The 23,742-nt window shown below is 42.4% G+C and overlaps 1 protein-coding gene across 2 annotated transcripts in view; it reads right to left on the bottom strand.

The window, feature by feature from the left end:
* Positions 1-14,099: 14,099 nt before the first annotated feature.
* chd3 (chromodomain helicase DNA binding protein 3) overlaps positions 14,100-23,742 on the bottom strand; it is a 55,862-nt gene continuing 46,219 nt past the window's right edge. For both annotated transcript variants that reach the window (XM_054747743.2, XM_054747742.2), the window contains exons 37-40: positions 23,462-23,657; positions 21,369-21,532; positions 20,935-21,061; positions 14,100-14,518 (exon numbers count right to left, since the gene is read on the bottom strand). In XM_054747743.2, coding sequence (XP_054603718.2) covers positions 14,256-14,518; positions 20,935-21,061; positions 21,369-21,532; positions 23,462-23,657 — 750 coding nt within the window. In that variant the 3' untranslated portion in view covers positions 14,100-14,255. The remainder of the gene's footprint in view (positions 14,519-20,934; positions 21,062-21,368; positions 21,533-23,461; positions 23,658-23,742) is intronic.

The following is a 23,742-nucleotide window of genomic DNA, read 5'->3' on the forward strand; positions in this document are numbered from 1 at the left end:
TTCTCTTTTACTTTTCCTCTGTCTAGTGTCCCTAATCCTGTAATACGAAGAGTAGCTTAATTTCTAACTGTGCAAGGTAGTTCATGTTAGCTATTTAACGGAAAATGGAGAGCAAACCCATTGATGAAAATACGTCAATACACCAACTAGGATTGCACAACTGAAACAAAAACCACACAGAAACCTCAGTTTTCATAATTTTATTCAGTTTTATTACAAATCAAAAAAGGAGATGTGTTATCATTTACATGTTTTCGCTGCCACTCGTCGTTTAATCGACACCACTACACGGTGACACAATCCAGAAATCAACAGAACATCCTGGAAAGGACATATTATTTTAAAAGGGGGAACATTTCTTCTAGACTTTTGTTCAGAGGTATTGTTTATGTTTAAAACTAAAACATTTTTAAACAACAAACTTTATTCTGGGGAATATCTTTTTTTTAGTTTCTGAGTTGATGCACAGGTTGAATCATTTTCTAAACGATTCTTGATGACTTTACATCTGTTCAGTTGTGGTAATTAAGGCATTTTGAAGCAATGAAATGCATAAAAGTCCCTCTGATTTTTCACATAAGAACTGCGTATTTTTGTAGAGCTGAGGTGTTTATAGAAGCATTTAGTCACTTATGATCTATGTCTTATGATGTAGGCAAGAAAAGTGTTTTCTTTTTATGTTATTCTAAAGTCAGATGAATTCTGTTGCATGAGGACCAAGTTGGCAAAAGGGTGCATCATATGTCACACATAGTGTTGTTTTCTTTATTCATTTAAGTTACAAAAAAGTCTCTTTTGGTAGAAGCTCGTTCTCGAATAGCAACAGCGAGAACAATACAAGAGAACAAGAATGAGTTGTTTAAATACGCTAAAGTAGATCACAGGAATTTGTAGAAAGGAACAAACTTGGAATAAAAAAATGAAATGTGAGGTCAGGAAAGACAAAAGGAGTGTTGAGAGTGTTTGACAGGCTTTGATAATACTGACTTGATTATGAAAGGTTATAAACATTCATAGGGGGCTTCCGAAAAATAGCGTCGTTGCGAGGCCTTTTCTGAAACAAACCCCCTTAAAATACCTAAAACTCTGTACATTACCTAGAGTCTGAAGAGCAGAACGGGATGCTGGGAAATACTTTTATGGACAAACAAGTCCTGGATATATTTCTCATATTATATACCTTTCCACAAGTGATTTTTATCAAAACACGTACCGTTAAAAAAAGCAAAAAAGGTGAAAGAAGTCAAATAAAAGCTGGAGCTGTGCTCGGAGCTGCTATGACTGAAACAGGGGATTCAGGCTCTTTCTGAGAAATAGAAATAGTAATAAAAAAACAAGTGTAGGCACAGCTTGATACCATTTTTTTTCTTCTTTCCACAAGACAGCATTTTTGTGATTAGAGCATGCTTTGGGGGATGGAGTGCAATGGAGGAGATGACTATAGTCTCACATGCAGCTTTCTGTTGGGGGTGTGAGGAGGAAGAAAAGGGTTATATGAGAGATCTGAAAGGTAGAGGAGGGTTTGGTGTGTTTGTGTAAGCGAGGTTTGAAGCATCCCTGGGGAAGGAGTTTATGAGGAGTATAATGGTTTGAGGCAGACAAAGAGAAATGGTCATAAGAAAGTTAGAGGTGGAAAGCTGGACTGTGTGTGGTGTCTGCGTGTCTACAGACGTGTGTGAGTGCTGATGTGTGTTTAATTGTAGCTACCAGTCAGCCAAGGAAACAAAAATACATTTTAGAAGACTCCTGTGTGTCACATGAGGACACTACAATCACTAGAGTCTGAACGCATCTTCAGCCAGTTAGCTGTAATACTGAAAGTGCGTTTCGAAGGGGCGGACCTCGTCAGCTAGACCTCTGAACTCTCTTGGAGAGAAATCAAAGATGTCTTTGCGAGAAATGACTTTGTTTCGTGTATGCGCACGTGTGTGTTGTCTAGTCGTCGATGTAGATGATCTCTCCGCTGCGCTGCTCCCGTCGGTTGACTAGCAGCTCTGCTTCCAGTTCTTTTTTCACAGACATGGGAGGCCCGTTGAGGACTGCAGGGGAGGGGGAAAAAGAAACACAAACTTCAGTTCAGGCAGTTCAACACGTCTCTGCTTTCTGTCCATCCAAAGACTGTGGAGGAGGGATTATTTTTACAACTAATAAATCTAATCACAAACACCCAGTGTAGATATTTTCTAAATATTCGCAGCTCATCAAAGCAGATAAAGAAGCACTGTTTCTGGTGCTACTAGACGTGTAAAACGGTTAAGCTGGCCTACTTCACAAAAAATTATTGAATTATTTTATTCTTTTAAAGCCGTCCTGGTATTTTTGCGTTGTAGAGCTCCGGATAGATAGATCCGGTGTAGACACCATGCTGGCAGGCATCAATGTAAACAAAATGAATGGGACCGGCATGGATTTTACTCAGTCGGAGTTTACTTCACATTTTAAAACCAAAGAGATCATATTATGCACTCAGAAATTAAATAGACTAAACATCTCCGACCCTTACCGTGCCCCTGGGACACTTTTTAAAACTCCAGAAGCTGTCGGAGTGGACCTTTTACCGGATTTGAGATACCCTGACATCTAAAATTTCCTTATTAGTTTTCCCTCGTCCTACTCCGGAGCATCGCTAAGAACATACAAAAGCCAGGAGGGATACAAACTGAATCAAGCAGGGTTATGTACACGTATCACGAATGATTAGGCAAAGTTTTACGTGATATTTACTTATTGCTATGAGCAACGAGACAGAAAATGTCATGTCAAAATAAGATGAGGAAGCCCACTAAGAATAGTAATAAAAGCATTTAAAATAAATACCATATACAGTTGAGGAAATGCTGGTTTAACTACCTGATATGAAGCGGTTGCTGAGTACGCAAAAACCTTTGCTCCCGGGATCCCACAGCTTCATTTTAGCCCGGTCACTAACACGTTTTATTGCAATGATCCAATGTTTGCTGTGTTCCGGATCTTGGAATTCGGTTCTTCCCTCACCTCGTCCGCGTCTATTGTGGCATCCTGGGGCAAAACAGGTATCTACCATATTTCCCGTTTCTAGTTTGGGTTTTCTGCAAATAACAAACAGCCTAGCTGCGGGCTTCTGCCAGCCAAGATGGCGCCTTTCGATTTGAACTGTTGCGTGCTGGGAGAAGTGACGTCAACTCCCGGAGCTCTATAGGCAGTTTGGGGTGTCTAATGTAATTTGCCAAAAGGTCTGGTGTCTCATTTATTTGGGCATTTATTTTGTCTCGTGAGACAAACTGGTAAAACACACCAGAGACGTAGACACATCTCCTCACTACAACGTTGGCTACATGTTAATGTAATGCTAACCGCAGAACAATGCCATCCCCAGACTGCCAATGAAGGAAACGGCAATGAAGACTGTTCTGGCTTCTGGACCATTTTGAATCCTAACAGAGCTTCCTGTTATAGAGAGGTTGAAAGAACCCCTTTAAAAGACCTGCATCAAGCTATTTCACACCTTCCACAGCAAAGATAGGCACACTGAATGATAAAGTATTACAGTTGGCGCTATTGAGATTATTTATTATGAAGTATAAGTTACTTTGGATTAAATGAAACCCATAACTCCCCCATGTGAATTCCACAATAAGACACAGTTGCAGACCTACAGACCGCAGATTCACAACGTCCCACTCAGCAATTGCCGAGTAACCCCTCCCTCCTGGAGAAATCTCGGCCGGCGGGTCGCACGCACGCGTGTGCACACATACGCACATGTTGAAATGGCGGCAGTTTAAAGAAGTAATCCATCAGATAGCCCACTCAGGTAGCGAAGGTTTAACAAGCAGTCTGTGAAATCTGCAGATTAAACTCTTCTTTAGGAAGACCGAACAGGATTTCTGTTCTGTTGCGGGCAAAATCTATTTTCTGTTTCTCGGACTTATTTAAAATGCAAATTAGATAAGAAATAAATCACTTCTTCACAACTGTAGAGAATAAACTCCCTGCTAGTTACACAGATAGACTGGGTGTTAGTGTTTACAGTCCGAGGGGGAAGAATCTGGACTCAAGGGACTATCTGGATGGGGAGGAGCAGGCAACCCATCCAGCTAAATGCATTAGCTTATCATAAATGTGCAGAACTGAAGGAAAGAAGCAGCTGAGACAAGGAAATGTGTGTTTGTAGCCAAAAAACACTTTGGGGGTGTTTTTCATGAGGAAATAACAATAAAACATGGTCAAAAGCTCCAAAAGATAGTGCATGACATCTTTAAAGTCATCAAAATGTTATTCTTTCAAAAATTACTAACAAAATTCATTACGTCGAACCTAAAAACACCCTCTGCATAAAAACAAGGTTTCCAAAAAGCACACTGAGAAAAAAGACTCCCAGTAGTTTATGTCGAAAACTAAAGGTACGACATGCCTTTAAACTAAGATGTTGAGAAATGATGGACTTGTACACTGTTCTGGCACACCTGGAACAACCAGGTAAATATGCAAGGCTGCTGTTTGTCTACAGTCTGTTACGTTAGGTCACCACCGTTCCTCAGCTCGGGAGCCCCAAAAGGATGCGTGCTGAGTCCCTTCCTGTACTCCCCGCACACATGACTGCAAGCCCAACCACAACACCAATCATTACATTTGCTGATGATACAACAGTGGTGGGTCTAATCAGCCAGGAAAATGAGTCTGCATACAGGGAAGAAGTGCAGCAGCTGGTGGGCAGTTTTCTAGTTCCTGAAACAGGTGCACCATTGTTTTGTTCTTTTTCCCCAAGGCATTCATTCCTACTAGACCACTGTAAATGTGTTGATTAAACAAGTGTTCCACACCTTTAAAGCAAAATACTTCAATATAAATATTCTCAAACTTCTAACTGTATTATCTTGCCATTGGGTGCCGATTAGGGAAACTGGATTTCTATTTGCTCTTGAATTAGTTATTTTATCTCTAAAGCAGTGTTCGTTGTAGCTGCAAAGTTTCTGTGCGACTGAATGTCCTCTTTTTAAACTGGACATTTTAGTTGGTTGGGGAACAAGAAATTTGGCAAAAGGTACCTTAAAATTAACGTTAAAGGGGCATTATGGAAGTGTGACAGCCAAAACATGTATAGAAATAATAAATTTATTCTTCATACATTCTCCTGCAATGCCCTGGTCCTGTAGAATGAGCCCTGGCATTTTTAATGTGATTGCCTGTTTTTCTGTAAAATCACAGAAAAAGAGAGCTGCTCGGGTCGAGCAGGCTGCTTCATGCGCGTTCACGCTCAGGCATAGCCCTCCGAACCGTTATCTGAACGTTGTTTCAGCTGTGATCAAGGATATAAATGTTACAGATACTGAAGACACCACTGGTGGTTTAGCTCACCTTGTAAAGTTTTGGGCTCTCAGGCAGAACACCCCGGTTCGATTCTGGATGTGAACATGGTTGTTTTAGAGTTTCTTTTTAACATTAATGATATATTGTTTTACAGTAAGATGCCCAAATTTTTATTTGAGACTCACCGAACGGCATTGCATTCACAGATTAAAAAGATGTGGGTTCAACTTTCATTTTGGAACAATTTTTCAAGCAAGGGAAGGGAATGATCTGAGCATGCAGAAGGACTGACCCATCTTAAACCTTTGTTGGCTGTGCTGAAGAGAAAGGTACAGAACCAAATTATTTAATTAATTAGCTGCGCGTTCTCCTGTCCTCCGGGCCACTCACACACATACATGCACACACACGCACACACAAGGGACTGTCAGCTCTCAGAGCTCTGTGAAGCTGACGGGGGTCAGCTTCACAGAGCTTAGTCTCAGCTGTTATTTTCGTTAAGGAGTGTGCATGTACAGCATGTGCGCCTCGTGCACGAGCCTCCTATTGAAGCTGCCGTTACACTTTTGGCCTGAGGGGGCAATCGCAAGCATAAAAATTCAAAACTCCGTAAAGTCCCTTTAAGTTTTTGGCACATAAAAAGCAGCAAATCAGCTGTAATGACTGTCGGCAAACAACCGCTCCAAGATGTTAATCTAGATTATTTAGTTCAAGAGCTGAGGAGAATAGCTAGATGCAACACTGTTTTGTAAAATAAAGCTTGTGGTAAATGTGGTTTGAGATGGACGCTTCTTTCAATGTTCTCCATCTTGGATTTGTTTACTGATGTTAACTCTTCCAAAACTTTGTGTTGGTATGTTAATGTTTCAAAATACGACAATAAGCAACTTGGAAAATGGATCATCTCATTGTAGTTCCATGAATTAGACCCATCCCAAGTGTACATGATAGTGCTTTTTTAATGAGAAAACTGGCATTATACATCAAAGTATCACATTATATATACAATATCATGTTTACAAGAACCTCAAAATGCATAACTGCTAACTGGGAGAAAGTGAGGCCAGCAATGAGTAAACACTTTTTTTTTCTCCAAACAGGCACATGAGGGGACTCACACACACACACACACACACACACACACACACACACACACACACACACACACACACACACGCACACACACACACACACGCACACAAGCACATGCTTGAAAACTAACATCTTTCTGCAGAGCAGCACAGCTGGCCAACAAACGGGATGTGTGCTTCCCGCATCGAAGTGCTATCATAAAAGTGCTCTGGGAGTGAAAGGGCCAGTTTAACAAAGCCAGAAATAGACCAACGGAGCACTGCTCTCTCTCAACGGGGTAAGATAAACTGCCGTAGCACCCCTGCGTAGATCTAAGACGTGATAAGGTGTGAAGTGAGCAGGATATGTTTGAGGAGAAGGTGAGACTGTGTGTTTGAGCAAAATATAAAAAAGGAGAGAGAGAGAGAGAGAGAGAGAGAGAGAGAGAGAGAGAGAGAGAGAGAGAGAGAGAGAGAGAGAGAGAAAAAGCTCCACTTAAAGGGAAAGGGTATGGCATTTTGCCAGTAGAGGCCAGCGGAGGAGATAGAGAATGAGCCTGTTACTAAGAGAGAGAGAGAGAGAGAGAGAGAGAGAGAGAGAGTGTATACACGGTGGAGGGCTACAGACAAAATCTGATTAGAGGATAAAAATCAAGGTAAAGACTGGGTGAAAGAGCAAGAAGGCTTTAACAGGAGAAAGCGCTGCAGAGGCAGCTGACAGATCTATGGAACAGACGGACAATAAAAATGGCTTTAAAAAGAAGTTAACCGAGGACAGAGCATCAGGAATAAGCAGCGATCCAGAACCCAGGAATCCTCAAGATGTCTTTGAGACTTTTATTTAGTCTAGCGGAAGGTGCTGATGAGAGGGTTTCTGGTTTTGTAAAGCCACAATCTCACAGGGCAGCAAGCTGTTGGCCTCACTCTTGTGTTCTAGTAAGTTTGAACAAGCTTGAAATGTTAGATGAAACAGTCCCAGAGCTGTCCTGGGTTTATGCAACCCCTATCAGCTTAGTTTCCACGAGTCACAAAGTTCACAAAAGGTCAGGACGATTTTGGGAAAGAATTTGGCCACCAGTGTGTGTGATGAGGGAGGGGCTGTCCACAGTAGCCCAGGGCCCACCATCGCCAGAGTCCAGGGCAGCGTATGGACACCAAAAGGCCAGCTCAAAGGGCAGACCTGAGCTCATGGAAGAAGGGGGACCAGCCAGAGGACATCAGGGCACCAGCCCTCATAGAGAGCTCATTAGGGGCCACCAAGGCTGGAGCCCCCAGCCCAGCACACCGTCACCCCAACCATTACAGACCAACCCAGAGAGAGACGACCTCAAGCCCCGAGGGCCCACCTCTAACACGCCGCAAGGGAAAGCCAGCATGGGGCAACCAAGCCACTCCGGCCCTGCCCCCCGGCGGAGTGAGCGCCAACCCCCCAACCCATTGGGATGGCGAGGATGGTGGTTTGAGCTTGGCCCCAAAAATTGGGGGGCCAAGCAGCAGAGGCCCCTCTCCATTCGGGGAGCAGCCCCCAAGGCAGCAGAAGATGCTGGATTTCTAATCAGCCAACAATCATATCAACATCTAAAGGAAGAACGCTCTGAGACTGGCTAAAGTTCTCCCAAAACCACAGTTACTTGCTTCTTTGTTGATTTATATCCCAATTTGATTGTAATATTTAAGGTTTTTAGGATATAACTGACATTTAATGGCAACAGCTAGCTATGGAAAGGGACTATGGTTGTTGTGTTTTCAGTCGTAACATGCCAAGTAAGATAATCATCACTGTTTTGGCAAAATCTCAGATTAGAATTGATTATTGAAATGTTGCATTTACCACTAAAAGCCCAGTTTGATTGTAGGAGATGCAAACACATCCAAACATGTTTGTTAGGCACAACATGTAACAGAACCATGACACTTAACAGTTCAAAGTCAGTTTACACTTTAAAAATGTCACTTTTAAAGTAAAACAATCATCACTTGAAAAACCCTACCACAAAAACACCCTTTCCACATGTCCTCCTATTGAACTGGTGTCATCAGATACTGAGAAATTAGAACGTTCTCTTCTTAGGTCCTGTTGTCGGTGATTTCTATCGTTAAAGTGTGTTAAACACAACATTTCTCAAAAGAGCAAAGCTAAAAGCTCTCAAACTACAATCATCCCTCCAAGACCTGAAACTCAAAACTACACGTGATGGAGCATGTGAAGATCAAGCCCCAACTCCTGGCCAACTCTTCATCCCTCCCCTCTAGACCCCGAGTACTATCTGATAGAAGTGAAGGTTGCCATCTTGGCGCAACTTGCTGAGAAAAAGCACCAAAACCGCTCAAGAGCACCTCGTTGTCTCTGAATTGTCAGGCATTTAGAAGAATTATTTTCAGAATAAAATGTCTATTCAAGCAGAAACAAATGCTTGATGAATTTGTGTCTTGAAGGAGCTTCACAACAAGCGTTGAAAGTAAGTTTAGTTCTCGAGGAGTGAATCAACACATTTTATGTTTACCTTAAAACCGTAGAAACTGATTCCACATAAAACATACAAACATGATGTCACAGGCTTTTGCTGAGTATAAAAACATCAAAAAACGTTTTCTTTTTTTTTCTTTAAATCAATAAAGCTTCACCCAATCATTGTGGTCCAAAAGTTTTCAGACCTTTACGCCAGTTTGATCTAACCTACGAACTAGTCGTTCTCCTTCCTTCAGGAGAAGATTCAGCAGATTCCTCCTCGAAGCTCTGGGACTCATGAAGCTTTAAGCTATCATTGGGTGTTTCTCAATGCCAAGGAGCCTTGCCTTGATGTCTTGGCCCCGCCCCGGTTGTCTAGGAGATGCGTCATCAGGAGCCGCCAAGACGTGTTCCAATCGGTTTCAATGTTCATGTTCTACCGAGGCGTGTGTTCTCCATTTGTTAGCCGTTTAGCTAGCTGAGCGAGGATACACGGGAGGTGTCTTGTAGCCTAGCCTTGGTCAAAAATTACCCACAATACACAGCGGTATTTTCAAAAAGACGGCGGATCAGAAGCCGGCAGCTACTTTGGGGACAATTTTCAAGTTTAAAAGTAAGTCATCTAATTTAAAATGTTTATTTAGATCCAAAGAAGTTATCTATGGTTGGTTAGTTGCTTAGTAGTTGCAGCTTCGGTGGCTAGTGGGAAGTAACTCGCTTATTTATTTAATTTAATAAACATATACACAATTTAAAAAGTAAAAGTATCGTTATATATTTATATTGAAACTAATACATATAAAATATAACGCTATCTCCCGTGTCACATGACGTTACATGACCGCCGTGGAAGCCGAGGTCACGTAATGCAAGTCTGTTCCATTTAACCGTTTTCTTTGACCAAGGAAGGACAGTGTCCTCGCAAGGCCTGGTGCCTTGACATTGAGAAACACCCTTTAACTACAAAAAGAAACAATGTGGCCTCCATGTTTACTGAGTTTCTTTAGATCAGGGATTCCCAAAGTGTGGTGCACTCCAGAGCTGTGAATCGTGATAAAACGGTCTCTCAAAAATGACAGACCGTCAGATGTGTAGACCGTAAAACGGTCTAAAATCGTCATATCGCCCAGCCCTAGTGCACGCACCCCTGGGGGTGCGCGAGATGCCGCTAGGGGGTGCGCGAGGTGAAAAGTGTAATGGCTGCGGAGCTCAGAGAAGTCTGTCATATGTCACCATTAGCGTAGAAACTCATTTGTGGGTGGGCCAAAGAAAAAGTAAGTGGGCCCAATAAATGTAATTGAAAACAAGTATATTTTTGCGCGTGTGTCCTCCACATGTGCCCTAGCTTCATAATAACAATGCGCCGAGCTTCAGCACTCTGGCCTGCGCACGCCGATATGTTCCGTATTTGATCATTTTTAACAATGTTGGAGAAATCTGAAGGTGGTGAGTCATTCTGGCAGATTGTAATTAACACCCTGCCTCATGCAGGTGTTCTGACGTTGTAAACCTCACACACAGAACATTGTGGATGTAACTAAATAAATCAAGAAATGATTTCCATTCAGGCTATTAACAGCGCGCTGAAGATCTGAAGTTCAGAGTGCGTCTGTCAGAGGTCAGACGCGTTCCAGCAGAACCACGGCTCACGGGTGCACATGTGAGCACATCTGGGCTGGGCAGAAGTCATTTTACAACATTGGTTTAAATAGCGCCAATAACGAGACGCGGTGACTTGAGCGGCTGTGCCGCGTGCGCGCGCACACACACACAGATTCAATAAGCGCGCACGCTGCTTTAACTCCGGCGCGCCGTCAGACTGAAGGCAGAAATGAACGCTGCCTCCACCGTGATAAAAAATTTTAAGAGGTTATTTTTCATTCAAGGTCAAATTAAGATATTAGCTTCTGGGATGAGTCGGGTCCGTTCCAGCCAGTGACTCCTCATGAACCTGACTACAACTCATGTTACTGCAGCATTTGTTGTTCCAGTCCGCGTGGCAGCGGATCGCAGATTCAGCCACACCATAAAACAGCAATAAGTCGGTCTGAGGTAAAAGTGAACATCATGGCTATATCTTGTCCCCTATTGACATTTGATTACGCACAAGTAGGTGATCAGTTCAGGTTTACGCAGAACAGAAGGAAGGAAATCGCTCTGGCTGCACAGGTTAAACGTTCCTACTTTAAGAAAACCGTTAAATTGCATTGTTTATGTGCTACCTGGGCACTCTAAATATTTATTTAAAATGAAATCAAAGGAAATTGTTAAAGGTATCGAATGTTTATTAATTACTATTTAAAAAATGAAAGTGATGGGGAATTTTTTTAACCCTGTCTGTTTAGCTTGACATCTAATATATATATATATATATATATATAGCCATGCCCTGATGTGGGGGCTGGGGGGGGGGGGGGGGCGTCGACATGGTCGGGACATAGAAGGGGGTGCGCGGCTAAATAAGTTTGGGAACTACTGCTTTAGATATTCACGAGGTAGCAGGTCTGGTTAAATGTTACATTACGTTCTTTTAGGTCTGTTTTGATGCTTCAGCATATTCACCAGTAAAAGTGGGAAACTGATACTAAACCCTGACGGAACATTAGCTGAATGCTAAAACACGACATTGGGTATCTGCAAAGTTATATGAAAATTTATGTTATCTTCTTTTTTTTTTCAATGTAATAATTTTTTGTTAAATTCAGACTTTTGAATTTTGGTTAAACGGGTTAAAAAATTAGTTCAGATGATTCCTGGTGGGTTCTGTGGATAAATAATATTTTATCTGTTGTAAAAAGTTTGGAGAAACAAACATCAATTCTGGCTGAATTGATGGGCTAATGGATAGGCTGTGTTGTTTCTGCTGCCTAAAACAACTCTTATCTCCTAAATTTCACAACAGTTCATGCAAAAGTGGATTCATAAGATGTAACATAACCATAAATTTGACATCATCTGGTTGTTTACATTTAAATCAGTAGTTAGTTGCTACAGAGGTTAGCCGAGGAGCTAGCTATTGTAGCATTTTTTTTACATCGTGAATTTACATTAAGGGGAATAAAACCGCATTTGCATAAACTGTTGCATACATTTTCTTAACATTGGAATTGAAATAAGACACTTTGTAACTAGTCATTAGCTTATCAATCTGAAAATGAGGTAAAGCCAAACTGAGGTTGTAGTTTAACAGGTAAGATATTGTTTATAACGTGTCCATAAAACCCCAACTTTAAATATGGAAACTAGAAATGTATTTATTATCACCTTTCTGTTGTTTTGAAATTTAATTGTTAAAGGGACTTTACGGACTTTTGAATTTTTAAGCTTGCGATTGCCCCCTCAGGCCAAAAGCGTAACGGCAGCTTCAATAGTAGGCTCGTGCACGAGGCGCACATGCTGTACGTGCACACTCCTTAACGAGACAGTCATGTGTGTGTGTGTGGCCCGGAGGACAGAGGACAGGAGAACGCACAGCTAATCAATTAAATTATTTGGTTCTGTACCTTTCTCTTCAGCACAGCCGACAAAGGTTTATGATGAGTCAGTCCTCCTGCATGCTCAGATCATTCCCTTCCCTTGCTTGAAAAATTGTTCCAAAATGAAAGTTGAACCCACATCTTTTTTATCTGTGAATTCAATGCCGATCGGTGAGTCTCAAAAAAAATTGGGCGTCTTACTGTAAATTTACAGTACATTTACATTTAAAGTACTGTACATTTATATCCTTGATGACACCTGAAACAACGTCAAACCAAAGAACGGTTTGAAGCGAAAATGGTTATTTTGTTGCTAATTTGCAGGAAATATCTAGAAGAAAGTAGCTAAGGGACCTCAGAAATGTAGCTAGGTTTATCACTAGGCGTTAGGAACAGCGACAGAGACTAAAGCTACGGATAGCAAATGCTACGGGCGATGCCTGAGCGTGAATGCGCATGAAGCAGCCTGCTCGACCCGATCAGCTCTCTTTTTCTGTGATTTTACAGAAAAACAGGCAATAACAGTAAAAATGCTAGGGCTCATTCTACAGGACCAGGGCATTGCAGGAGAATGTATGAAGAAGAAATTTATTATTTCTATACATGTTTTGGCTGTCAAACTTCCTTATAGTCCCTTTAATGCTATACTGACACAAAAAAAATACAAACACACACACACACACACACACACACACACACACACACACACACACACACATCACTCCTACCCAATCAGACCATCTTGTCATTGCTGGCCACACCTTTACGGTCAAACTCAAAGAGAAATACCACTCACTTTTAGCTCCAAAACGTTCATAAGGCTTGAATGCGAAACTGATAATTTAGTCCCGTTTCTTCACTCAGCATGTCATGGTGATGTACAGCTCTACTGCTCACACAACGAGCAGGAAACACCAAAGATACAGTCCAGAGTGTTTTATTTTCTCTGGGATCAGGGGACATTTTCCACAGCGTGGAATCCATCACTCTGTCACAATAAAGACGATCGAGGAACAAAAAAAAAAAAGCCTCTTATGGCTTCAAAGAGAGTCTCTCCTCTATTTCGTTTTTCTCTTTCAGTGACAAATTACAGGCTTCATCTTTGAGGAAGAGCTCATAAATACTCCCTTCAGTGAAGACGGGGTTTAAGAACAGGAAATGTAAACGCTAGAGGAGTGATATCTCCCTTTAAGGGAAAATTCTCCCTGGAAAAGGTGCAACAGTAAGAAATGTTTTAATTGTAATACATTACGTCACTGGCAGTTTGTCAGTTTGGAACAGAGCAGAGTTGCTGGTAATTAAGCAACACACCACTTTCTAACATCTTGCATCTACGCTTGGTTGAGCTTAGGAATGCTACAGCGAGAGTCCACGGGGAGAAGTGCTTTAAATTTGGAAGACTTTTCTTTTTTTTCTTTCTGATGATCTCGATCCGGCTTTGTTCTTTCCGGGTTTCGTCTCCCTGCTCTCGGCACATTGACGACGTTTGTTGCAGGGCTTTATTTTGTGTGTGAGATCCAAAAGCGTGTGCGTGTGTGGAGATGGAGGAGTGTGGAGGAATGAGGGAGTACGGGGTCAGGGCGAGGGGACAGGCTTGTTCAGTCAGCCTCAGGATGAAGAATTGATCCGGGGGGGGGGGGGGGGGGGGGGGGGGGGTCTTTTGGCTCAGACGGAGAAACAGAAAAAAAACAAAAGAAGTCTTAGAAATCTGTGGAGAGAAAAGTGCTCCTTTGCTGCATTTGTTATAAAAACCCGTGAATGCATTAACGTATCGTTTTCTTTCTCAGAGCCTCTTTTCGGCAGCACCTTTTCCAGTTTTTTTCTTTGGATCTTTTAACTGATTGGCATTTCATGCCCTCTCACATCAAGCTGTCCTCCTTTTATGCTCTTCTCATTCCAGGAGTGTCTAAGTGCCTCGTTTGTCGATCCAATTCCTTCTTTTTTACAGTTTTGCTACATTCCCGATTTCTTTCAGGGTTTCTTTGGTCTCCCATTGCGCGGCAGATTCTCCACCGTGTTGCTGAGCCGGTACTTTACAATGATGCTGTGCACCGTGGACTTGGGCATTCTCAGCTCCAGCCCAATGGCCCCCTCTGACTTGCCGTCTTTCCAGAGGTCCACCACCCGCTGCCGCTGCACCACATCATGCTCCTTGGTCTTCTGGAAAACCCCAGCGGTGAACTGGCCCCCGGCGGCTCCACCTGCAGCTCCCCCGGTGGCCCCAGCAGCGGCTTCTGTGGGGGCAGACAAGCGGCAGACTGTAGTGGAGGCTGGGAGAGTGGAGGCAGCAGGATAATGAGACACTTTACAGGCTCCTGTAGAGATTTAGTCCCTCTGCAGGGAGGTCAGAGATAGAGCTACCGGAGCTGGTGGGGGCAGGTGCTTGCAGACCCATGCGCTTCACTCCATCACTTTAATTTAAGCACCTCTAAAAGACGAAGCTTTGTCTAAAAAAAGTGTGGGACTCCTTCAAGGCAGATACATTACTTCCTGATGGCAGAAATGGGGTTTCCAAAACTTGTCTGCAGATTTTGTGATACCCAACACAAGACAGTGTTTCTGCGGAGCGTTCAGTGCATTGTTGCACTTCACTGAAAATGCTACATCAGAAGATGATGTGATACCTTCACGGAGAGGCTAATTTCGGCCAACAAAAACAACCAAACAGCCACAAACTGACCTGTAAAACGTTGGAAGACACTTTCGTCATTTTTCAGCAATAAGAAGTGTGAAGCACAGTTAGCCATAATTGATCAAAGCCTGGGAGCAATGAACCTAGTGATTCTCTTGTGACTAGGATGCATTTTCATTACGAGGTACATTTTTCAGAGCAACACCAACAAACCCAAAGAAAGTTGACCCGGACATTACACTGAAGCCAGTTTCTCACTGGTCTGAGACATTTCAGCTGGAATCAGATTTAATAACAATGCGTCGTTATAAGTTTGGGTCATGTAAGAAAACTTGGTCACTAGCTCTTTCTCACAGGAACTGGACTGAGAACACCTGTGAGGAAAATTGTTGGGCTAAATATTTTAGATTTTTTTTAAGTGACAAATGCAAGGCCCTGCCTCTCGCTCGAGAACATTTGGAGACATTTTGGAAACTCCTTGGAGAACTCCTTTAACAATATGTGGTACAAAAGCCAAAACCTAGTTTATTTAGTTCATTTTTAGAGGATATTTAACTACAGAACATCTTACTTTTACGGAAAACAACACGGATGCCTGTACACTTAAATCTAAAGACTAATTCAGTTTGTTTTGTCTTTCTCTAAGCTAACATGGATACATTTTAATGTTCTCATTCACTGGGAAACCTTGTAAAACTTGTTCTTTATGGAATGCCACCAGTCACTTTGGGTTTCGCATGAATGCAGAATGTGAAAATAGTCCTACCTCTATTTCCTGCATTGGCTGTCTAAAGAAGATAGACGGAAAAGCGATAGGGTCAGAGAAAACCTTGCCCACCTTGGATTGCAACCGCAGAAGGTTTAACTGGTTTAGTAGTCAGAAGAAAGCAGAGCGTGTCTTGGTTTGCAGAAGCTAACCGTGCATTAGCAACCACCACAACATGGCGGAACACATCCGGGCTTGTTATATTTGTGGAGTTAACACATCACATTTTTCCCTATGAATGAATGGATGTAGCAGAGGCAGTGGAAGTGTTGGCCAATCAGAGAAGAGATGTCATTCATAAAAATGGGCGGGCGCCAAGGTTTACCATAGACATTAATACGTAGACGACCCATTGGGCGCTGCAGAGCGTAACCGCGCCATGTTGGGTGAGTTCCTCACTCTCTAAGTTCAACAGGAGTCAACACAACTATGCCTGTTTGTTGTGCACCCTACAGTAGCAGCAACCGGTGTACTATTAAAAACAGATCACGTGGGGTTACTGTTGACTTTTCTGGCCTACCTGCTGGGATTTTATATTTTTAGTTATTTTGTGTAAAAATATTCATAATTTAACTATCATGTCAGATTTTTTGAAAAAGCATAATGCTATGCGTTTTTTAGTTGGTTAAACACCTTCCTCAGTTGAAAAGAATGCACTGAGGACGACAGGAGACCCATCCAAGATGGCGGCCCACTGGTACTATAGCCATGGGGTGTCTACGTATACGATATCTGTGAGGTTTGCAGTCCTACTCATTAAATGCAAACGTGTTGCATCTGATTGGCTAACAGTACAGCACTTCTGTCTTGAGTAAAACGCCAACATTGATGTGTTATCTCCAAAAATAACACATGCTCAAATGTGTTCCGCCATGTTGTGGAGTTGCTAATAGGTAGCTAGCTTTTGCTGGCTGAGATGCGCTCTACTCTCACTTTCCCACGGTTGTAAGCTAAGGTGGGTGGGGTCATGAATGCAAATTTTCCATGACATAGAAGAGACTGGCTTTTATTGACCCAATTTTTTTGCTCTGTTTAGTTTCTGCAGTTAATGCGGGTGATAGGGGTTGAAGAATTTCACATTAAGCAAAATTATGCAACACAGAACGACTGAATGTACTTCAAAAAGAAAAGTATCACATGGTTTCTCAGTGAAGACCTTTAACTCATTCACTTCCATTGACTGCTAAAGTCGTCAATCCAAGGGCGGGCCTAGAAACGAGCTTGCGCACCTTGAGAGTAAACATTGTGGCTCTAAAGTTGATTTTCATCTGTGTGTGTCACATGTCATGTGATCATGAAGCTGACAATTCATGAATTAGGGGATCGTTTTGGGAGGCCACGATGCCTAAAGCGAGGCACAAACCGGAAAAGCTTCTGCAGCTCACACTTCAACAACGGATTCTGAAAGAACGGAAAAAGCTAGAAACACGCTGATTCTTCCTGATGTAAGAAGTGAGTCTACTCTTTCTTTTGGTATTTTACGTGTTCACAGAGCTCAGTATTCCGTGACTCTTCAAAAAACAGAAAAAATGCTTAAAAATGCTTGCATTCAGCGGCTTTCTGATCAGAAAACAGCTGGCAGTGAATGAGTTAAGGAGTGGACGAAGAGTCACTTCTGGCCTTTAAGCCACATGTTGTCGTTCCTTCTCTCATCGTGTGTGAACGTGAAGGGGTGAAAGACCAGAATGACCCCAACCAGGACCATGAACCCAACTCTGTACACCTTTGAGCCCGGCTCGGCGCGGTTCAGCTCAGGCACGGCGCCCTGGTGAGAAGAAACCACGGCTTGTTAACGACTATTTCTGAACAGCCAGCGCTGGGCCCAGCCCTGTGCCAGTTCACAAGTCACAACAACGTTTACACAACCAAGCTGCTGTGGTTTCTGTCCCTCTCAAAATACCTTGGTACAAAGTCTGAACGTTTTCTTGGCACGTTTGGACTCAGGCGGCCCGAGGATAATGACATTTTCAGCGATAGGCCCCGGCTCTCTAAAACGCAATGTTTCTGACAGATGTCTCAGTCTACAATTACAAAAGAAAATATAAATAATCAAGATAAAGTGAGTGAGCGGGCAGGAGTAGCTCAGACAGAGCTGGGTGTTGTGTTTTTTTTTATTTTATTTTAAATGTTTTTGGGGCTAAGCTACTGGGGGAATATCAGGTTGTACCAGTTATCTCCTCCAAACATCTCTGAACACGAACACGCATGCAGGGCAGAGCGAGCGTCTGGAGAGCATGTGCTGGTACCAAACTAATTAGGAGAAAATAAATTCACAGCGAGCTCTGACAGAACACAGGCAGAGAATATTGGGACGGGAGCCTGAAAAGGGGGGAACGTTTTGTTTTTGAGTCTTTAGCTATTTTATTTGAAAAGCAGAAGAAACCACGGCTTGTTAACGACTATTTCTGAGTGAACAGTGAGCGTTAAAATCAGACTTCCGGGGGAGGGGGGTACGGACTCCCAACTCTGCAGTCCAGATTGCGCGCTTTACTTATTTAGATCCTGTAACTGCTGAGCTGGTGCAAAGTGATGGGAATGTTTTAATTTAGCAGCGCTACTCGTTTGGGTTTGATTTTTGGTAATGTCTGTTTCAGGTGACTGTCTGGCAGCCACATCACAAACCCTTCTACACGTTTTTTTTTCTTTCCCCAACTCACTGTAATGGATTTTTTCCCCAGGATATTACAACTTTAAGCTGCTGAAGGTGACAAAGTGTTGCTTAAGAGGCCACCGGGCGTTTCTTTATGATACACATTTAAGGATGTGAGAGGGCACAGAAACCCTGAAATTCACGTTTCCCATAAACAGCCTGGGTTTTTTTGGGGTTTTTTTTTTCATCACAAGGCCGGGACATGTTTTTCCCATTTTCCTTGCTAAACGATTTTTCCACAACAACAAAACTACACAAAGACAGAATTCCAGAGATGATTTCTTTAATGATAGAGGCAGCATTTTGCAGATTCTTTCTTCCTGCCCATAAACAGTTCAAGTTACCAAGTAATCAAATCCCGATCTCTAACCAGATCTCAGCTTCTCCGTCAGGAAGAGGAAGGGGTGGGGGTGGAGGGTTGGTTTGGGTTATGCCACTAACTCTGAGGCTACGGATATGTCATAATAAAACCTGGAGATTTGTGACCGGAGAAATTGGTTTGCTTCCGTTTTCATGCATGTTTTCGAAAACCCCGAATTATTGCTGATGGAAACTAAAACTCAAAAAAATGGAAAGAAAGAGTGACTTTTATCCAAGATATTCTTTAAATCTGAGATTTTAGTCCAAATTTTGGTAGTCTTGAAACCTAGACACACCGTAGCAGTAGCAGATAAGTAGCTCTGCGGGCTCGGTCCAGCTTCGCTCCATTGTAGCCTCAGCAGGTCTGCCGTTGGCTTGGTTACATGTAGGCCACGCCAGTCACAGCGCACTATGTTTGTAGAGGGACATTGGGGGGTGGGGCTTAGAACCACTATGGCTGAACTGTCTCTTTATGACGATGGAAGAGCTTTGCTGAAGCAAAACAACAAAAATGGCGGTGACTCAGGAGTGGCACTCATTTGAAACAGCTTTGGCATCAACTTAGACTTAGTCTCTTCTTTTACTTCAATGATGTATGAGAATCTCACTGGCCTAGTGGTAGAGTGTCCGCCCTGCGACTGGGAGATCGGGGTTCAAATCCCAGTCGGGTCATACAAAGACTTTAATAATGGAACCCAATGCCTCCCCTGCTTGATATTCAGCTTTGGGGTTGGATTGGAGGGTTAATAGTTCCCGATCACAGCCACTGCTGCAGCTCACCGCTCCCCACAGGGATGGGTCAAATGCATGTTAATGAAATGCATTATATTTTACTGCATATATTTGTGTTATTTTGACTAAGATGAGTGTCATTATTACAAACCTAAAATGTTACTGAACTGTAGGTCAAATATTTAAAAATATTTTAACTACAAATATCAGATGGTAAAAAGGAACTAAACACCAATCTAATGCATATGATTGAGCCTTTCATAATAAGAGTCTGTTATTTCAGCCTGATAACTTTGATTTATTTCATATTTTTTAGCAGCAAACCAGTTTTGTTTCACTTGAAACGTCAAATGGAATATTCAACTACTGGTAATCAACAGAAACTTAGATTAAAACACTTAACGAAAAAATATTTTGCCTTTAAAAAAGTGAGGCAGTTGAATGCACAGAGTGTGCATGTGCTGGTGCACGGTCAGGAAGGTACCACCTCTGCCTCAGTTTGAGCCAGGAAAAACCCTGCACTTTAGTTGTAATTTGGACTCAACTTTGGGTCCAGATTCAGGATTTTTCTTCTACGATGGTGACTGGCGGCCTGCCCCATTGACTGATTGTCATAGAGATGAATACATCATGATGTTTGTAGCTCTGATTGGTCCTAGCGCTGTCCAATAGCAAGCAGAAACAGTTTGAAAGACATTTGTTGATTTCGCTCCTACAACTGATGGGTCATGGCCAGAATATATATTTACATGTACAGGAGCGAACTTGAACTTGCGGCCCACATCCAGCGTGCCACACCTTTCCACAAGGCCCCCCAACCAGCACCCCCAATTAGGGGACTTTGAAGTTTAGCAGCAAAATTCATGTCCCACATTTCAGTAATTGTGTATGTTCTCTAAACACAACTAAAACTACAATCAAAACAGTCTGGATGGAAAACAAAGCCTTTTATATTATAAATAAGTTAAAATACAATAAAACTAACTAGAAGAGCATCTTACGGTGTCTGCTGGAAAAACCTCTGGCCCTTGAACACATTTATTTCAGGACCCCTGATGTATAGTATGGACTGCCAGGTTAAAATGATGGCGCTCTAAGCTAAATCCTCATCAGCAAATGTATTCATCATTTAAAGAAAAGAGGGCGATCAGGGGCTGGATTTGGCTCAGAATTATCTAAGTGTACTGTTTTTTTATTCCAGTCACCAGCTTTAACTCCGAGCTGAGATTTAATCAGTTGGTTTGCTTGAGGCAGTGAAGCAAAGAAAGAAGCATAAATCTGGCTTAAATCATTAACTTGCCAAGTGTCAAACAGATCAAACGGAGCTGGATTTCTTCCTTCGGTAAATTATCCGGACTACTATAATTATCAAAACCCTCGTGATCTTTATAAGTACCTCAAAAGTTCTTGTTGGTTTTTTTTTTCAACTGTTTTAAGATCCACAAAGGTGCTTTGCTCCACCTTTTTCTAACTCTTTAAACATCCAAACAACAAAGCTTCAGTCACCGACCTGATATGAAGGATCCGGGCGGCATCTGACTGTAGTTGGCTCCTCCCATGTGGAGGGTGCTTGGGGGTGCGGGGGTAAAGGGAGCTCCATAGTTTTGAGGGGTGGCGTATGGTCCTGGAGGGATGGGCTGAAACAAGAGCAGGATATGAGATAAAACACTGCTATGGTGCTTTATGTAAGCTGAAACAGAAAAAAAATGTAAAAGCTGCTGACTAAGTAGTTGTGAGGTTAGGAATCACAGGTTTGGACACTTTAAAAGCTTGTGTGTATTCATTGGACGCCATCCATCTATTATTCCCCCCCTGGCAGCTTTAGCAGGTTTCAGCTTGTGGCCGTGTGTGTGTGTGTGTGTGCGCACGCATGTGTGTGTGTGTGTGTGTGTGTGTGTGCACGCGTGTGTGTGTGTGTGTGTGTGTGTGTGTGTGTGTGCTGACCGGGGGAGTGTGCATCTCAGTGCCCTTGCTGGCGAGCCGGCTGAGAATGCTCCTCTCGGACATCTGCAGGCGAGCGGCAATGGGCGGGACTCTGGACAGCGTGGCCGGTAGCCGCGTCACGTCAGCTTTCATGTCGCTCAGCAGCTCCTCCAACTGGTTCAACACTATAATGACAACAATAAAAGCACGCTCCCATCAAAGTCTATAAACTAGCAAACCAATAAGATTTTTTTAAACACAGATGAGTTCAAATTTAAACTCAACGTTGCAGCAATACTGAAGAAAATAATCTTACAACCAACATACCCAATTTGAGCCACATTGTTTTAACAGTTATTATATTTTTTGTCTAAACGTTTGTTAGGCTAATAACTCACGAACCACTGGCTTCATTTTGACTCACACGCACGCAAGAAATCACAGCAAATTTTTATTCATATACATAGAATAAAATTTAAGGTAAAAATTTTATTTTGGCTCAAATATCTCGTTTATTTTGTGTAGATTGTAGTTAATTATGTTATAGATGACCAATAATGGCGCCATATTGCTTGAGATCGCCTAACATGAAAGGTGGCAGGTGAATGATGGTCATAAATAATAAAATGTTGAATTAACTTAACCATGTTATGTCAGCTGGTTACACTAAACCTAGTTGCTTAAAGGGACTTTACAAACTTTTGAATTTTAATGCTTGTGATTGCCCCCTCAGGCCAAAAACGTAACGGCAGCTTCAATAGTAGGCTCGTGCACGAGGCGCGCATGCTGTACGTGCACACTCCTTAACGAAAATAACAGCTGAAACAGTACCGTGTGTGTGTGTGTGTGTGTGTGTGTGGCCTGGAGGACAGAGGACAGGAGAATGCGCAGCTAATCAATTAAATTATTTGGTTCTGTACCTTTCTCTTCAGCACAGGCGACAAAGGTGTATGATGGGTCAGTCCTCCTGCATGCTCTAATCATTCCCTTCCCTTGCTTGAAAAATTGTTCCAAAATGAAAGTTTAACCCAAAAATTTGGGCATCTTACTGTAAAAAAATATACCATTAATGTAAAAAAGAAACTCTAAATAAACTATGTTCACATCCAGAATCGAACCCAAGTCTCCTGCATGGGAGTCAGACATCTTACAAGGTGAGCTACACTAGTAACATTCACAGTATTTATAACATTTATATCCTTGATGACACCTGAAACAACGTCAAACCAAGGAACGGTTCGGAGAGAAAATGGCTATTTTGTTGCTAATTTGCAGGAAATATCTAGAAGAAAGTTCTACAGAAAGTAGCTAGGTTCATCACTAGGCGTTAGGAACAGCGTTAGGAGCACTACCTCACTCTCTGCTGCTAAAGCTACGGATAGCAAATGCTACGGGCTATGCCTGAGCGTGAACGCGCATGAAGCAGCCTGCTCAACCCGAGCAGCTCTCTTTTTCTGTGATTTTACAGAAAAACAGGCAATCACAGTAAAAATGCCAGGGCTCATTCTACAGGACCAGGGCATTGCAGGAGAATGTATGAAGAAGAAATTTATTATTTCTATACATGCTTTGGCTGTCAAACTTCCTTATAGTCCCTTTAAATGTAAAGAGTGGTTATAAATAGTTTTGAAAATGGCATGTTGCTTTTTTATATTTAAGCAACTAGGTTTAGTGGAACCAGCTGACATCATTTGGTTAAGTTAATTCAACATTTTATTGTGTACAGTGTAGAATCAATCATTAGGTGTTATAACATTACTAAAGCTGGTGCCGTTCTGAGCTTGTTGGTCTCCCAGCAGACAAAAATAAACACGGCCAGCGAGGAAATGTTTGAATTTATCAATTAATGTTGCATGATTACCAAAGTCAAATCCAGGTCCAAACGAGGTCAAAGCAGCAGGATAGAAACAAACTGGTTGATTTATTTGATCTCCAACACTTTTCTCTAAATCCAGAAATAAATCAAAGTTTCGCTCTTAGTTCAGACTTTGACGAAGAGCTCTGTGGAAACGAGCTGTTGCTATAGATGAGCCGTTCAAGCCCAGTTTTTTTACATCATCCACCATCTGCCATGAAGTTCCATAGTCATCGTCCCAGCTTGCGTGGTTGCTAACCTTTGTGCAGGACAGCGTTGGCTGGCTTGTTTCCTGCCAGCGACTCCTTGCTGAGGTGCTGGTGTGACTCCGCCAAACACTCCACCTCTGCAAAGCGGGCGTTGAGCGCCATGGCTGGGTGGCTCGGGTCCTGGGTCATGTTCAGGTACGCCGCCCGCCGCAGCTGCTCCTCTATGACCAACGCCTGCTCCAACAACTAAAGGTCAAGGGTCAAGTGACAGCAGGCAAGGAAAGAGCTCATTAAATACTTCCAATTTAAAAAAAATGGGAGATTTGATTAT

Source organism: Nothobranchius furzeri, chromosome 2, assembly GCF_043380555.1.
Source record: "Nothobranchius furzeri strain GRZ-AD chromosome 2, NfurGRZ-RIMD1, whole genome shotgun sequence".
Classification (NCBI taxonomy): domain Eukaryota; kingdom Metazoa; phylum Chordata; class Actinopteri; order Cyprinodontiformes; family Nothobranchiidae; genus Nothobranchius; species Nothobranchius furzeri.